Source organism: Lynx rufus, unplaced genomic scaffold (genome assembly GCF_022079265.1).
Source record: "Lynx rufus isolate CCGP_SWC_20201006 ecotype Redwood Valley unplaced genomic scaffold, mLynRuf1.p SCAF_6, whole genome shotgun sequence".
Classification (NCBI taxonomy): Eukaryota; Metazoa; Chordata; class Mammalia; order Carnivora; family Felidae; genus Lynx; species Lynx rufus.
Window position 1 is genome coordinate 104,011,253 of NW_025814878.1, and position 17,685 is coordinate 104,028,937.

Consider the following 17,685-nt stretch of genomic DNA (forward strand, 5'->3'; position numbering starts at 1 on the left):
TGGCACGGTTTTATGATGGATTAACTGAGCTTGTAAGATATTAACTTACCCATGGTAACACACTAGGAATCGCGACACCTGAAAGTCAAAGCTAAGCCACCTCCGTGTGAAACTTCCCACCATCCTGGTTGCCTCTCCCCTCCTGAAGGACAGTTTTTCTTACTAGCCAGTCCCCTGAAGTTGGTCATTCCTGCCTATCAGAAGCACCACATCCTGTCACCCAGGGCTGGGGGGGCGGGGAGAGGGGGCGGGTGGCGATATAAAGTTTAGGGCTGCGTGAAGGAGTGCTGTGGAGACCTGGAACCTTACTGTCTGGTGCCCTCCAGTAACCCCTGCTGGCGCCCTTCCACCTCCACATCTTCCAGAAGAGACTGCTGATGCGTTTCCCGAACTGTCTTTCCACTCGCCACCCCGCGCCCCTATTTCCACACAAAAGGTACCAAGAAGGAACAGCACTACGGTTCAGGAGCCCTGCCCCGGCCCCCACGCCTCATCTTCCCCCCAAGAAAAGCCCACCTATTCCTAAACATGTCCCCCAGATCCACAGAGCACGCCCCACTGCCAGAGCGCCCACTACCCACTGTGCACCGCCGAGACTCGGCGCGCGGGCGGGTGTTCTCGCGCACATGCGCACCAGCCCTCGGACCCGCCCCCTGGCGACGCGGGGCGTCCCTAACGACCGGCGCCGGCCGCGCGGGGGGCCGGCAGGGAAGCGAGCACCCGGGCACCGAGAGTGGGTGAGGTGAGCCCCAGAAGAGAGGACGCTCAACCCCGGGTCTCCCTTATGGGGCTGAACTCTCAAGCCAACCCCCACTCCCACCCAGCTGAGGTTGGCTTGACTCCGGGCGGGTCTGTACCCGCAGGAAGCTCCCCACCCATTTGAAGCCTGACCCTTGCCCTCTCCGCTACAGTCACGGTCTGCGAGTAAGGGGGTGCGGGGGTGGGGGTGGGGCACCGCGAGAAGGAGGAAGGGGAAAGTGGGGCATCGGGCAGGCGGTGGAGGAGAGCAGTCCTGAGCTCCAGGCTGCAGTCGTCTCAGAAAGGTTGACCCCCATCCCAGCTCCTGCTGATTGCAGTCCCTCCTGCAGGTCCAGAAACTTCGGCACCTCCCTCCCTCCCTCCCTCCCACAGCATGGCTGGTTTCCCTTGGTTACCAAGGAGCTACCAGGGCCTCTGCACCCCAGGCAGGTTGGGGGAGGGACTCGCTGGCCTTTGGAGCTAAGCTTCCCTGCTGGGGTGTCTGAGCCCCAGGCAAGAGTGAGGGGTGGGGAGCGAATACTCTGGAGTCCTTTTTAAGACCACAGACCCACTGGTCAGGAGTTGGGAGGAGGGCCAGGCCCGGGGATGTGAACAGTGTGCTGTCTCACTGGGGCCAACATCAAGCATGCCGGGCTGGGCTCTGTCAGAGAGACTGTTGTCCCTCTTTCGTGGTTTCACAGACTGGGAATTCCCAAGTGGGAATTTGGGAGTGACCAAACGGGGACAAAAGACATCAGGGGGAGTAAGACAAAGGGCCCATTCAGGGCCTGAGGATAGGTGCCAGGGGAGGGTTCTCCCTGGGGATCCTAAGGTGAAGGAGAAGCTAGCCGAGAAGGTCGGTCGAAGCACGGTGGGGGAGGCGGCTGGAGGGGGCGGGGTGTAGCCCATCAGGCCAAGCCAGCCCAGAGGGTTGTGTCCCTGGGCATAGAGGTGCTTGGCACCTCAGTCGAGAGGAAAGTAGGTGAGAACAAGGACCGGGGATGTGATGAGCAGGAAGGGGTGAGAGCTCCCCCCCAACCTCTTCAACTTTCCCATTTGGGCAATGGGAAGAAGCCTCTGCCCACGGTGATTATATTTAACTGGGGACTTGAGAAGAATGGAGAAGGTCTGAGACCTCTGAGGAGGAAACATGCCAGAGGCTCAGAGTCTGAATCCTACCTAGGTCTGTGACAAGGGCCCTGCACTAGCCATGGGGCAGGAGAGCAGAGCTCCGCGGGATCTTCTGGGGTCCCCAGAAGGCCTCGTGCTGAAGGCCACAGGAGATGCCCCAGGTCTTTGGAAGGGCCCCGTGTCTGGCAATGATTTAGGAGGTGAGGGAGCCTGGGCTGTTTAGGCCAGCATCCAAAGGGTGACCCCGGGCTTCACGCTGGTGACATGACAAGAGATCATGAACTGGAGAAAGCGGGAGGCCCGCTGGAAAAGCGCTGTGAACAACCAAGTTTGGGCGACTTAGGAAGGAACCTAAGTCCTTAGGAAGGACCATTGTTGGTCTGTGCTTTTGTGCCTGGAAGTGACCGACAGCTTTGGACGGAGAGCAGCTCAAACCTTAGCGTCTCCACTTACTAGCTCCGTGACGCTTCGCAGGTTACTTACACTTTGCAAGCCTGTGTCCACATTTGTGCAAGGAGATAATAGTGTAGTAATAACAATAATAATCCTCAATAGTAAGTTTGAAGATTTGCTTTTTACGTTCATTTATTTTGAGAGAGAGAGGGAGAGAGAGATAATCGGGGCTGCACTGTCAGCACAGAGCCCGACGTGGGGCTCCGTCTCGCGAACCGTGAGATCATGACCTGAGCCTAAACCAAAAGTCGAACGTTTAACCAACTGAGCCACCCAGGCACCCCTAAATTTAAAGACCTAATAAACATATGTAGGCAAGGCATGTAACATCTTCATCACAATATCTAACACATATTTTGAATGCTGCCTCTGGGCCCAGCATGACATGCAATGTCTCACCCACATCAGCTCCTTTAATCTTCTGGATAATCCTGTAAGGGGATCCCATTAATTACCACCCCATTTTACAGATAAAGAAATAGGGGGCTTAGTGGGGTGAAATGACTTGCCCAAGGTCTCACAGATGCTAGGGGCCAGAGTGGAGATTGGCCCTAAGGTAACGTAATGCCCGAGTCCTTAGCCAGTTGCTTCCTGCTGGGAGAGCTTTGAGAGGCCCAAACTCAATAAATCATAGCTGTGTGTAGGCAAGGATATAGTTCCCAGAACATTGACCACCAGGCGCAAGCCATCAAAAATGAGGATAAGCTGGCCAAGCTGGAGCATGTTGTCCCTTTATGTTGCTTGTGCCTGGGCGCATAGAGGGTGGGCCCTAACACCTAGCCCTCTGATTCTGGCCTGAATGGGATTTCAGGACCCTGGACCCTGATAGTAAGGACACAGGGTGGGGACGTGGTTGGAAGAGGATTGGCCTTTCTGCAGGGACTGTGGTTCTGTGTTGGGTTAGGGTGATGCTGGCAAAACAGCCCAACAGGCCTGTAAGACAGGTGCCAGGAGATGAAAGGTCGCTGGACATGTTCCCACTTTCCCCAGTCGAGCATAAGGTGTGCCTTAGATAGGGACACCAGGTGGTGGCACAAGAGGTGATCACCCCCTCGCCCCAACCTTCTCTCTGGAATGTCAGAAAAGATTCTTGCCCTGGAGAAGGATCAGACTCTTAAACATGCTTCCAGTCTTCAAACTCTGGGATTCTCTGTTTGCCCTGAAGCTTCCCTAGGGGGACAAAGCTCCAGAAAGGAAAGTGACTGCCACTTCTGGGGCTGCCCTTCTTGGGCCCTTGGGAGCTGTCAGGATACCCCTGGGCCCCTAGCTAATGGGTGTCTATCCACCCCCCGGGCTTCCAGGAAAGATACCCGCAGCTGCAGACTGGTGATGCCTAGGCCAGACTAAGGTCACCCAGTGAGGTAGGTAGACTTGCCTCAGGTCCCCTGACTTACTCTCCTGTGGGCCCCTCCCCACCTTCCCCCCACTCAGTGGTGTGCCCTCCTTGCCCACCTTCCTAACTTGGCATTTTGGATCTGAAACTCGTTCACACTGAGATGTGGGGGATTGATAAGTAGGTCAAGTTGCTGATGCCTGGAGAGATGAGAGGTGAGGCTGGAGGCCAGGGGTGGTCAGGATAGGAAGAGGCCCCAGAAGTTAGATGCCGAGCCCTGTGTATAATAAACCTGGGGCCTCTGGCCCTGATTCTCAGACACCCCATCGAACCATTTCATCTCCTGATTTAGGATTTCTTTCCATTTCATTCACCAAATCGTGGGCCGACCCAAATGGTTGGGACCCTTTGGTCACAAAGGGGCAGAAACCGAACTCAGCTTTAGCAAAAGGGACCTGTTAAAAAGGCTGCCAAAGAGGTCTCAGAACCAGAGGAAGTGCAGTTCTGGGAGCCTCGGGGCCTCAGATTGGGGACTGAAGGTACCGGGTGCTCTGTCCACCTCTCATTCCTGCTGGTCTCTCCCAGGCTTCATCCCCTCCTGCAGCAGGCGGGTTTCCACGTGAAGGCGAATAGCCTCCAGCAGCGGGGGATCAGTAGCCTTCAAGGACATGCGTCCTTGGTCTACCTCCGCTGCTCCAACAAATCCCAAGGACTCTGATTGGCTTGCATCAGGTGGCCACCCCTGAGCCAATCACCCTGGCCAATATGGGGCACTCCTATTGGCCAGGATCTGTTCTCAGAAGGGGGTGGGGCAGCTCAGAACACCAGCTACCTCCTGTAGAGCAGACCCACCACGGGCCAGGGATTAGGAAGAAAAAGGAGTCCAGAACAGTCCCTGCACCTCAAGGAGCTCACAGTCTAGCGTGGGTGTGGGGAGAGGGTGATCAGTCAGGCCACTGAAATGACACCAGCACAAGGTCTGATAGAGGGAGAGGGTACTTGGGGGGTGGGGACCAGAAAGGATGGAAAGCTTCAGAAAGGAAGTGGTAGGGAAAGTCAGGCTCGGAAGATCAAGGACGCTCCGTTCCCCAGGCTGAGACAGTGGGAAAGGCGTTCCAGGCAGAGAGAGAACCGCTGGAGCAAAGGCTGGGCAGCGTGAACTAGCCTGCAGAGCTCCAGATGCAAAGCGAGCTTATTTCCAACAACAAATCTGGTCACGGAGGGCCTTCTCCACTGAGCTGAGGAAGCCGGGCTGTGGCCAGTGGGCAGTGGCCAGCGAGTGGCGGTGGCAGCTGTGGGAAGGCTAGTGGTGAGGCCCGCGCTGGCTGCCATCCCCAGGTGCTGGGCAGTTACCACCGGGATCCAGGCCGGCAGGGAGGCCCCGAGCTAAAGCAACAGCATTCAGGGAGGGGAGGGCCGCGGGGGTGGGAGGTAGAACTGGAGGGCGCCAACGGTAACCAGACATGGAGGGGCGGCGCCCCTGGCCAGGCAGGGAGCCAGGGGAAGGAGAGGCTTGGGGGAGGCTCTGAGTTCTCTGGGTGCAGACTCAGTTGGAGGGAGGTGAGAGGCAGCTGGTAGGCCTGAGTCTGGAACTCAGAGGAAAGGTAAGAGTTGCAACCATCCATAGGAGCCACGCAGGGTCGCAGGGTCGCAGGGAGGTGGGTAAGAGTGAGGGGAGTCTGCAATGGAGACCTCGAGAATGATCGGAGAGGCGGGAGGGGAGCCGAGAGAGTGGCGGCCTCGCAGTGGGGGAGAAGGGCAGGCAGGGGTCAGGTGTACCGCCTGCCAGGGAGGATCCCTGCTTTGTATCATCTTTTTTTTTTTTTTTTTAAGTTTGTATCTAAATTCCAGTTCGCTAATATAGGATGGTTACCAGAGGGGAGGTGGATGGTTTACACAGGCGATGGGGAGCCAGGCGTGCACTGGCTGTGACGAGCACAGGGTGTGGTATGGAAGTGTCCCATCGCCACAGCGGGTACCTGAAGCTAATATTACACTGCGTGTTAATTAACCAGAATTGAAACGAAAACTTCTTCAATAAGAAAAGGGGCGCCTGGGTGGCTCAGTGAGTAGAGCATCTGACTCTTATTTTGGCTCAGGTCATGATCCCAGGGTCGTAGGATTGAGCCTCATGCTAAGCATGGAGCTCAAGATTCTCTCTCTCCCTCTCTCTCTCCCTCTGCCCCTCTCCCCAGCTTGTGCACTTCCTCTCTAAAAAAGAAGAAGAAGAAGAAGAAGAAAGAATCCTCTGTGTCTAGTCATCATTTGCTTCCCCCAAATATTTTTGTAATATCTACCTTTTCAAAAATCAGTTAAGTGAATACGATCAACTCCTACCTTATTGTATGAGGTTAATGGCTTCAACATTTGCCTTACAAATGACACCAGCCCTGGTGGTTTGGAGGTTTCTATGAAGCATCACAGGACAAAAGGGGGTCTTTTTGATACCAGCCCTGTACCTGGGGCACATGGAAGGATGCTTTGCCTCTTCCTTCTGAAGAGGTGGCTCAGGGCGCTGGAACCCACCCTGGGGTGGGTCCTACGGTGTCACGCCCAGAGGTGGCTGCAGGCTCGAAACAGCAGCAAGAAAGATGAGGACCAGACTCAGGAAGAAATGTCAGGGCCTCAGACAGTGAGGCACCAGGCAGTGAAACCAGCGCCAGCCTGGCCCCAGGTGGGGTTTCCCCACATGTGGCCTCCCAGGAGGAAGGAGAGGGAACAGCCTACCTGGATTGTGAGGCCGGCAGTGTCGTGAGAAATACCTAGAGAGTCGGCGCCGGGGCAACACCGGCCAGAAACCCGGGCTCCCCCTGCCCAGGTGGATGCTGCTTTCTTGGGCCTGACCCGCAGGGTGTCTTGGGATTGCATCTGGGACCAAAGGGAATACGGAATGTTTTAGGCCAGAACTCCGGAGGGAACTTTTGGAGGGAGCCCCAGGAACCCAGACGTGGAGCTGGCAGGAGCAGGGCTGGCCTGTTGTCTCTTTTCTCCTTGTCTGCCAGGCCCCTCCATCCTTTCCAGCCCCAAACACCACCACTGCCACCTTGCCCTCCGCCTCTCCCCTGGAGATAGGGAAGGACCTTATCCAAGGATACCGTCTCAGGTCGGCGCTCGAGAGGCAGGGTTCCCCTGTGTCCCCTGCCTAAGACCCTCCCCCTCCATAGTGTCTTCATCCTCCACACGCCAACCCCCCCAAGTACTCTTTTCAAATATTATCTCAGAGGAATCTCCACAACCGCCTGCATAAGGAAAATATCATTATCCTGTTTTACAGATAAGGAAACGGAAACTCAGGTTAAGTATGTTGGCCAAGGTCACACAGCAAGTCACTGGCAAAGCCAGAAATGCAAAGTCATCTGGCACCTCTAAGCAGCATCCCCTCCCAGCCACACCCTCTGAGGGGCTATTAGTCAAATGCACCAGCTGGTTATTCCGCAGATCTGGACACAATCTGTTTGTGAACTTGCATTTGATTTGCATAAGGATTTCACAAATACAAAGATACCTTTCCTATGCTGCCCCTTGCCTCCTTCTCTGTCTCTGTCTCTGTCTGTCTCTCTCTGTCTTTCTCTCTCTCTCTCTCTCTCTCACACACACACACACACACACCCAGGCTCTTCCTCCTCCTTGAGATGCCTGGTGGACTGGGGAGTACCATCTGGTCCCCTCCATCTGTCAAGGACACCTTTGCTGGTTCAGAGTGTTCCTTCCCACTGGCCACGACACAGTACACCCGAGTCAGGGAGCAAATCTGAAGGGAAACAGCCCGGAGGAGGAGCTAGGTGCGAGCAGCCCCATTTCCGCCTGCAGTCTCAGGGCGAGGCCACCTGCAGCAAGGAGGCAGGAATGGACAAACGCGGAGGAGGGTCCCCAGCCCCAGATCCATCCTCTGTCTTCTGTCTTCAGCCCCAGATTTAGCTGCCTTTTCGCCTCCCACGCCTTCCCCGCTGCCGTCTGGAAAGCCGGGAGGCTGGGAGAACTAGGAAGACTGGATCAGGAGGTTGGGGGTGGGGTGTGGAGCCAGAGTCCTCGCAGAAGAAGCAGGGAAGGTACTGGCACCCTGGACAGAGCACGGGTCTGGTTCCCCCTTCCTTCCTCTCAGCCTACACTATCCAAGACAGTAGCCAGTAGCCAGTGTGGCTCTTGAGCCATCAGATTTTGAAGGCTTAGTATGAAAAACACGTGTATAAAATATCTCATTAATAATTGTCATATTGATTACATATTCAGTGATAATATTTCGGACATATTGCGTTAAACATAAAATTAATTTCACCCATTTCTCTTTTTTTTTACAAGTTTATTTATTTATTTTTGAGAGAGAGAGAGAGAGAGAGAGAACAGAGAGGGGCAGAGAGACAGGGAGAGTGAGAACCCCAAGCAGGCTCTGCACTGCCAGAATGAAGCCTGACTCCAGGCTCGAACTCACGACCGTGAGATCATGCCCTGAGCGGAAATCGAGAGTCAGATGCTTAACCGACTGAGCCACCCAGGTGCCGCTCTTTACTTTTTTAACGAGGATGCTAGAAAATTGCAAATAGTGTACGTGAATTTTGACCTGCGTTATATTTCTATCTGCCAGTACTGTTCCCAACCCCATCCCCCTGATCAGGCAGTTGCTTTTCTGTGAAATACTTAACCCCAGGAGCTGTGGGGGTTTTTTTTCAATTTTTTTTCTTAGCGTTTATTTATTTTTGAGAGACAGAGACAGAGAATGAGCAGGGGAGGAACAGAGAGAAAGGGAGACACAGAATCCGAAGCAGGCTCCAGGCTCTGAGCTGTCAGCACAAAGCCTGACACGGGGCTCGAACCCACGCACCGTGAGATCATGACCTGAGCCGAAGTCAGTTGCTTAACTGACTGAGCCACCCAGGCGCCCCAGAGCTGTTTTGAACTAAATGGCTCTTTATTATACCTTGGTCTTTTGGCAATACACACCCCCACCCCCCACCCTCAGACGGACAGTACAATGTAGGGTTAAGAGTATGAACTTGGGGGTGCCTGGGTGGCTCAGTCGGTTGGGCGTCTGACTTCGGCTCAGGTCATGATCTCACGGTCCGTGAGTTCGAGCCCCGCGTCGGGCTCTGTGCTGACTGCTCAGAGCCTGGAGCCTATTTCAGATTCTGTGTCTCCCTCTCTCTGACCCTCCCCCGTTCATGCTCTGTCTCTCTCTGTCTCAAAAATAAATAAAGGTTAAAAAAAAAATTTAAAAAAAAAGAGTATGAACTTGAGGGGTGCTCGGTTGGCTCCATTGGTAGAACATGCAACTCTTGATCTCGGGGTTATGAGTTTGAGCCCCACGTTGGGTGTAGAGATTACTTAAAATAAAATCTTGGGGGGAAAAAAGGGTAGGGGGGCCCCTGGGTGGCTCAGTCAGTTGAGCTTCTGACTTTGGTTCAGGTCATGATTTCATGGTTTGTGAGTTCGAGCCCCACATCAGGCTTGCTGCTCTCGGTGCAGAGCCCTCTTCAGATCCTCTGTCTCCCTCTCTCTGCGCACCCCCCCCCCTCCGCTTGCACTCTCTCAAAAATAAATTAAAACAAATTTTTTTTAAGTATGAACTTGATAGACTGAGTTGAAATCCACCCTTGTTATTTATAAGCTGTGTGACATGGGGCAAGTCAATGAACCTCTCTGTTTCAGGTTCACAGCAGAAAACACAGGAAAAATATGAATGCCTATCCCCAAAAGGCTTTTGTGAGGATCAAATGAGTTAAGATGCCTAAAGAACTTTTTAAAAAAAAGTGTCCAACATATATCAATTGCTTACAATTGTTGTGTAGGTATTATTATCCACAATGAGGGCCTGCTCCTTGCTGCAGAGCTACAGGATACTATGCCTCTTTGGATGCATTATTTTATTCACTTCTCCCCCTCCTCTTCCCGGTGACTGTTATCCTCACTTCATAGAGGAGCCACATGAGACTAAGAGATTCAGTCACTCGCCCAGGGCCACATAGCTAGTCGGCGGGATTTGTGCCTGGTTCTGCTCTACTCCAGAGATGGACCCTTAAGAACCACTCTGTGCTGCCCTCTTGCGAAATGCCCACCGAGGTCCTCCAGAGCTAACACCTCTACCCCTCCCCTCCCTCCAGGTTCCCATGGGCATCGAGGGCCTGCCGGTCTGAGAGCCTCCCCGCCACAAGGCCATCACCAAGGGGCCACCTGCGCCCACGCTGCCAATGCAGAGCATGCAGGCAACTCTAGGCACACCGACCTCGTCGGCCCTCAGCCGGTTCTCCACCTCCACCCAGGACAAGTCCTCCACTGCAGGTCAGACCTCCAGCACAGGCCCACAGCCCTCAAGGCCCTCCATCATCCCACCCCCTAGCAAGTCCAAGGGCTGGGGTACTGGGGCCAGTGGAGGTCGCATGCGAAGGATCATCGCTGAGGATCCTGAGTGGTCGCTGGCCATCGTGCCCCTCCTCACAGAGCTCTGCATTCAGCACATTGTCGAGAACTTCCAGAGTGAGTCTGTCCCTGCAGTTGCGCGGGGAGGGAAAGGCTCCGAGCGGGGAGGGGTGGGTGGGGACCTCCTGGAGGCGAGGCCTGAGCGGCTGGGGCCTGGGGCAGCCCCTGCCCTCCCACACCATGTCCTCATCCCCCACTCAACACTGCCCTTCCTTCCCAGGGCCAGAGCGACCAGATTCCCACCCGCACCATGCCCTCCGTGTCTATGCCGTCCCCTCACCTTTCCCACTCTCTCCAGCAAAACCCAGCCCGAACCATATCTACTGAACTCCTCCTCCAGAAAGCCCTCCCTGGTTGACTATCCTCCACACTCTCCTTCCACAGCGTGTATAGGTTCTTAGTTTGTTCTGTACTCGATGCTCTGTAAATGTTCATCCTTTTTAAAGATGAGTTGCCAGCCTCCCCTACTGGATGGGGAGCCCTCCGAGGACAGGGCCGTCATTCTATCTACAGCACCTATCGCCACCTGACCTACAATATTTTCGCTGGACTCTTTTACTGTCTGCCTCCTCTCCTAAGAGGGGGTGGCTTCCTCTGTTCTGTTCACTCTTGTATCCTCAGCACTTAGAACAGCGTCTGGTGCACAAGACATGCTCAAAAAGTTTTTTGTTTTGAAATGAACGAATCAAATCATTTTGGAGTCTCTGAACTCAGGATTATCTCCTCCGTCAGACTGGGCATCCCTGACAGTAGAGGCTGTCTCCCTTCTCAGACTGGGTCTCCCCGAGGGCCGGGGAGGGTCTTCCGTTTCTTCAGGGCCCCCAGGTAGGCCCAGCCCCAGGGCACCGTGCGGTGGCGTCCCCCACACGGTGACTCCTGCTTTCCTTCCTGTCCCCAAAGACAACCCTATCCTGAAGCAGCTGCTTCCGGAGCACAAGCAGAAGGTCCTGGACCACTTGTCACCCGACCTGCCGCTGGCTGTGACCGCCAACCTGATCGACGACGAGAGCTACTGGCGCCGCTGCTGCACGCAGCGCTGGCCCGTGTGCCACGTGGCCAAGCACGGCGGCAGCTGGAAGCGCATGTTCTTCGAGCGGCACCTGGAGAACCTGCTAAAGCACTTCATCCCCAGCACCACGGACCCCGCGCTGATCCTTGACCTGCTGCCGCTCTGCAGGAACTATGTGCGCAGGCTCCGTGTGGATCAGTTCCTTCCGCCCATGAAGCTCCCGCCCCGACCCCGGAGCGGGGAACTGTCCGAGTCCGGCAGCGAGGCAGAGGTGGAGGAGCCCGCCACTGACCACTACCAACTGGGAGACCTGGTGGCCGGCCTGAGCCATCTGGAGGAGCTGGACCTGGTGTACGGGGTCAAGGACTGCGGCATGAACTTCGAGTGGAACCTCTTCCTCTTCACCTATCGCGACTGCCACTCCCTGGCGGCCACCATCAAGGCATGCCACACCCTCAAGGTACCTCCGGGCCTTCCCCCACCTCCCATTCTCTGCGCCTCTTGGATTCCCTCTCCTCTCCCCGTGTTCCTCCTCCTCCCCCATTGCCATCTTCCCCCTCCCATTTCCTTCTCATTCGCCGACCAAGGGTCCTTTTACGCACCTGCACCAAGCTGCGTTCTGCGGATGCAGAGATGAGCAAGGCACAGTCCTCCCAGCTCACTGGCCATTTATTCATCCGGGGAACAGCTGCACCCCAGGCCCTGTCCTAGGTCCTAAAGATTCGACAGTGAGCAAAATTATGCATCTGTGCCCTCTGGAGCTAACAGTCTGGTGGGATAAAGGGCTCTAATCAGCAATCACGTAAACATACAATTACAACCAGGAGAGGATCGCTAGGTTTAGCAAATAAAAATACAGGACACCTAGTTAAATTTGAAATTCAAATACACAACGAATACTTTTTTAGTAAAGTAGGTCCCAAATATTCTGGTTGCAAGAGGGAAAGCCTGCCAAAAAGTCAGAGAAAGAGGGAAAGGGGGACGTGGCCTTGAGTCGCAGAGACAAGGGAGGGGTGTGTGTCAAGAAAAGGGGCAGGCAGCAATGGGGGGCGGGGATGACGATGAGGACCAGATTTAGCAAACTCGGAGGTCACAGAGCTGGAACTGTCAGTGGAGTGCTAGGAACAGGGGCCAGATCGGAGTGACTTACAGAGAGAGTGGGAAGTGAGGAAACCGGATGGCTGTGATCAGCTTTTTCAAGAACTTGGCTGTGAAGGGGGTGAAGGGGAAATTGGTAATAGATGAAAGGTTTGAGTTTTCCTAAAAAGAAACTTGCTTGCATTTAAAACCAATGTGGGGGGGGGGGTTGGCGCCTGGGTGGCTCAGTCGGTTGGGCGTCTGACTTCAGCTCAGGTCATGATCTCACACTCCGTGAGTTCAAGTCCCACCCACATCGGACGCTGTGCTGACAGCTCAGAGCCTGGAGCCTGCTTCGGATTCTGCGTCTTCCTCTCTCTCTGCCCCTCCCCTGCGCTCGCTCTCTCTCAAAAATAATGAATAAACATTTTTAAAAAATTTAAAAACAAAGAATTTCTAAAATAAAATAAAATAAAATAAAATAGAATAAAATAAAATAAAATAAAATAAAATAAAATAAAACCAATGTGGGGGCACCTGGGTGGCTCAGTCCGTTAAGTGTCTGACTGTTGATTTCAGCTTAGGTCATGATCTCACCATTTGTGAGATCGAGCCCCCCATCGGCTTCTGTGCTGAGCGTGGAGCCTAGTGGAGACTCTCTCTCTCTCTCTCTCTCTCTCTCTCTCTCTCTCTCCCTCTCTCTCTCTCTCTCTTTCTGCCCCTCCCCAACTCGTTGTCTCAAAATAAATAAATAAATAAATAAATAAATAAATAAATAAATAAATAAATAAATCCAACGTAAAGCTCCATCCAATAGCAAGAAAGCAGTTGAGAAAGCCACAGGTTCATTGACCAAGGAAGGTTCATTGACCAAGGAAGGTTCCTGAGAAGGCAAGACGAGTGGAGTCGAGGACCGAGTGGGACGGTTGGCTCTGGGCAGAGGAGAGAGTGGATATGGTGGGTAGCAGTGGATTTGTGTTTGGTATTAGGAAAGCGATGGATTCCCATTCAATGGCTAGGGAGGCAGGGGGAGACTTACCTGTAGAGTGGCCCCCTGAAGGGTGAGGAGGCTGGAGAAGGTTGACATCGTTTTTATAGAGTTCGAGAGAGTGTGTTGTCCGGAGAAACAGGGCTGAATTGGCACACGGCACGGAGGGTCGACTGGTGGCTCCAGCGCTACGAAATCAGTCCTGTCCTGTGACATTTCCACCTTGGCAGCTGCTCGGGCACAGGTACGCAGAAACTAGAGAGTGGGGTTGCTCCACGGTTGGAGCTTTGCCAGATAGGTGCAAGGAAGTGACGAGAGGGACGAGAGGCTCTAAGCTGGCTGAGAGGGATGTAGGGAACGCTGAGGACTGAAGGATGGGGAGAGCGTGAAGAGGGAGGGGCGGGAGGGACTGGTGAGAAGGGGAGGGTTAGGGCCCCCATCTCCAGAATTCCTCATGCTAGTCCAACCTTTTTCTTTCATCTTTTCCTTCCGTTCCCCCATTTCCCGTCTCTCACCCTGGTTCTTACCCTGGCACCTCCTTCCAAGAGTTCCTCTCCTTGCCATGGTAGATCTTAGCCAGCTGAAGCGAGCACGGCGAGGGGCTGGGACATCAAACAGACCTGGATTCAAACCTGCCTCTGGGGCTTGATCGCTGCATGGTTCTGGGCAAATGACGCATCCACCCTAAGCTATCATTTTTTTTAACTATTTTTTTAAATGTTTATTTTTGAGAGAGAGAGAGAGAGAGTGAGACACAGTGTGAGTGGGGGAGGGGCCGAGAGAGAGGGAGACACAGAATCCGAAGCAGGCTCAAGGCTCCGAGCTGTCCGCACAGAGCCCGACGCGGGGCTTGAACTCACGGACCGTGAGCTCGTGACCTGAGCTGAAGTCGGACGCTTAATCAGCGGAGCCACCCAGGCGCCCCTTTCGTTTTCTATCTGTAACGTGGAAAGAACTCATGCTACCAGACTGGGATGCTGAGGGTTAGAGGTGATGGTCATGATACGCTCTACCAGCGTGCACAGCACATGGTGATTTCTCCATAAATGGTCGGCTTTTTTGCTACTGACTGCCACCCATTCTGCATTGCTCTGCCATGCGGGGGAGGCCTGCCCTGCCCAAGAGCCAGTCAGGGGGCCAACATCAGGTGGGCGGAACTTCAGCCCTCCCTGTGCCCCCCCACCCACCCACAGAAGGTAGGTAAGCAGGCAGGAAGGCAGATTATCCCTAACTGCCAGCGGCTGCGTGCCCTCTACCTGCCCACAGATCTTCAGGCTGACCCGGAGCAAGGTGGATGACGACAAGGCACGCGTCCTCATTCGCAGCCTCCTGGATCACCCGGCCCTCGAGGAGCTGGACCTGTCACACAACCTCGTTGGGGACCGGGGCGCGCGTGCCGCGGCCAAGCTGCTGAGCCACAGCCGTTTGCGAGTGCTCAACCTGGCCAACAACCAGGTGCGCGCGCTTGGTGCCCAGTCGCTGGCTCACGCCCTGGCACACAACACCAACCTCATTTCCCTCAACCTGCGCCTCAACTGCATCGAGGATGAGGGCGGCCAGGCGCTCGCGCACGCCTTGCAGACCAACAGGTGCCTCACAACACTGCACCTCGGGGGCAATGAGCTGTCTGAGCCCACCGCCACCCTCCTCTCCCAGGTGCTCGCCGTCAACACCACGCTCACCAGCATCAACCTGTCCTGCAACCACATCGGGCTGGTAAGCTGCACCTTCTGGGGCAGGCGGGGCCCAGGAGAGGCCCTGGGGCCTTGGGGAGGGGGGCTGGGTGTGGCCTCCGACTGCCTCCAGATGCTTCCGGGATAGTTGCTAAGACCACAGACTTTTCCTTGCTTCTAATCCCGGCTCTGCCATTCACTGGGCTAAATTACTTCACCTTTTGGGGCCTCCGTGTCCTCATCTGTAAAATCGGGATAATAATTGTATCTACGAAGTGTTGTTGTTGGGAGGAGTAAATGAGTTATCCTTGTAAAGCAGGTAACATTGCAAAGCCCTGGCTAGGACATCAGTATCGCTAGCTGTTACTATTACTCAGGGTTTTATCCTATGCTAGGCACTGATGTCCTTCAGTGTCCTTTTTTTTTTTTTTTTAATTTTCTTTAACGTTTGTTTATTTTTGAGAGACGGGGTATGAGTGAGGGAGGGGCAGAGAGAGGGGGAGACACAGAATCCGAAGCAGGCTCCAGGCTCTGAGCTGTCAGCACCGAGCCTGACCCGGGGCTCGAACCCAAAAACCGTGAGATCATGACCTGGGTTGAAGTCGGACACTTAACCGGCTGAGCCACCCAGGTGCCCCTATTCTGCCTCATTTTCTAAAAATGCGTCTGTAACCCATTAAATTGACTTTGCAACACACTACTGGGTCACAACCATAGAAGTCTTTCACATAAAAGACCTCTACCAAACCTCTCCAGAAAAGCCTTGTTCACACACGCACTGTTTCCAGATGGGGTGCTTTTGGCTACACGTAATAGAAAGCTGAACCAGGAAGTGGCTTAAACAAGAGGACTGTTGGGGGCGCCTGGGTGGCTCAGTCGGTTAAGCGTCTGGCTCTTGGTTTCAGCTCAGGTCATGATCTCATGGTTTGTGAGTTCAAGCCCCACATCAGACTCTGGGCTGACAGTGTGGAGCCTGCTTGGGATACTCTCTCTCTCTCTCTCTCTCTCTCTCTCTCTCTCTCTCTCTCTCTCCCTCCCTTTCTCTCTGCCCCTCCCCTGCTTGCCCTCTCTCTCAAAATAAATAAATAAACTGAAAAACAAACAAACAAACAAAAGGAACTTTATGTCCCGTAATCAGAAGCCCCAGGGTAGGGGGTTCTGGAGTTGGTAAATTCACTGGCTTAGTGCCATTGTCTGCTCTGCCCATCCTGGCCACATGGCCATGTCCTGTCAGGTGCTTCTCTCATGGTCCCAGGATGGCTGCTGCACCTCACAAAGCGTCATGCTCAGAGACAGAAAAAGGGAGAGCACCCCTCTTGTTCCTTTTTCAGAGCGAGAAGAACCTTCCAGAAGCCACTCCCTCCAAACTTCCTCCTCACATGTCATCAGCCAGATCTGTCTCACATACCCATGGCTGGACCAGAGGAATGGAATTACCATCATTGCCACAGAGCAATGTTTTTCAAACCATTAGGGTTGAAAAATCAATTTACTATGTCTTGAGCACCATTTTTTTTATGGAAGAGAATGGAATAGGTTAGGATAACCTAGGACCGAACACAGTAATGTGGTGCACAAATAGGTTAACCATTGTTTTGTGAAACTCTTATCCTAGTCACATCTTTTTTTGTTTTTTTAATTTTTTTTTTTGAGTTTATTTATTTATTTTGAGAGAAAGAGAGCACAAGCAGGGGAGGGGCAGCAAGAGGGAGAGACAGAATCCCAAGCAGGCTCGGCACCATCAGCACAGAGCCTGATGCGGGGCTCGAACTCATGCACTGTGAGATCGTGACCTGGGCCGAGATCAAGAGTCGGACGCTTACCCGACTGCACCACCCAGGCACCACTCGTCACACCTTTATAGAGAGCGTGTAGGTGTGTGTGCGTGTGCGTGATCCTGGGTAGTAACATGAAATGACCCTTTCCCTGTACTCCTCTCTCAGGATGGCGGGAAGCAGCTCCTGGAAGGCATGTCAGACAACAGGACCCTCCTGGAGTTTGACTTGCGCCTGTCAGATGTAGCCCAGGAGAGCGAGTACCTCATTGGCCAGGCTCTCTGTGCCAACCGGGAAGCAGCCCGCCAGCGGGCCCCGAATCCCAGCTGCTTCCTGTCACCAATCACGGCCAAGGGCCCTGAGAACCCTGCAGGATAAGATGGGGGACAGGGCTGGGGCAGTGGCTGGAGCTGGGTCACTGCCCCAGTCCCATCCTTCATTTCATGCCTCTGTCGTGCCTGCTGTAGAGTGCCACACTGGTCTAGAGGGAGGAGAAAGGGGGAGAGCACGGATATCCTTAGGGTGAGTGATCGAGGGTCATTTGGCTAAAGATGTGAGGAAGAGGAGGGGTCTGGGATAGGGGGAGCGAAGGGGTATGAAGTGGGACCCATCTCCTATACCCAGGGACAGGATACTACCAGATGCCCCGAAATGACCGACTTCTTCCAGGATTAGGGAAGGCAGAGAGGACTCTGAAGGCCTGTGCCAGCCCAGCCTGTCCCATGGAGGTCGCCCATCTCCCCGACCCTTCTCCCAACCATTTTCTTCTCTATTGAACAGATCCTTGACTTCTTGACCTTCAAACATGTCCAAGTGTGCACGCGCACAGTCTCTCTCTCTCTCTCTCTCTCACACACACACACACACACACACACACACACACATTATATTGTCTCTCTCCCCTGGCTACCACAGAGCTTTGCCTGGCTCTTCCACCCTCACCCCTGCAGATGCCGCCTCCCTATTACTCGACCTGCCAAAGTGATCCCATTCTACAGGCCAAGCCATCCACTAATACTACCCTCCCCACACACACACCTCAGAAGGGGGAAACAGAGGTGACAGAAGGGGCTCAGACTCCCTGCCTCCCCTGTGAG

General features: G+C 54.1%; 1 protein-coding gene across 1 annotated transcript; it reads left to right on the forward strand.

Annotated features, from left to right (window-relative positions):
* Nucleotides 1-626: 626 nt before the first annotated feature.
* On the forward strand, nt 627-16,966 carry TCTE1 (t-complex-associated-testis-expressed 1). The gene is made up of 6 exons (XM_047103031.1): nt 627-742; nt 912-924; nt 9,802-10,123; nt 10,967-11,535; nt 14,407-14,856; nt 16,757-16,966. Exons 1-6 carry the CDS (start codon nt 627-629, stop codon nt 16,964-16,966), a joined length of 1,680 nt encoding a protein of 559 aa, XP_046958987.1.
* The last annotated feature ends 719 nt before the right edge of the window (nt 16,967-17,685 follow it).

Bases quoted from the DNA above. Each gene is read 5' to 3' on its own strand.
- TCTE1 (XM_047103031.1), top strand. From the start codon at position 627: ATGCGCACCAGCCCTCGGACCCGCCCCCTGGCGACGCGGGGCGTCCCT. The intron at 10,124-10,966 runs GTGAGTCTGTCC...CTGTCCCCAAAG, and splicing joins CATTGTCGAGAACTTCCAGA to ACAACCCTATCCTGAAGCAG. The intron at 11,536-14,406 runs GTACCTCCGGGC...ACCTGCCCACAG, and splicing joins AGGCATGCCACACCCTCAAG to ATCTTCAGGCTGACCCGGAG.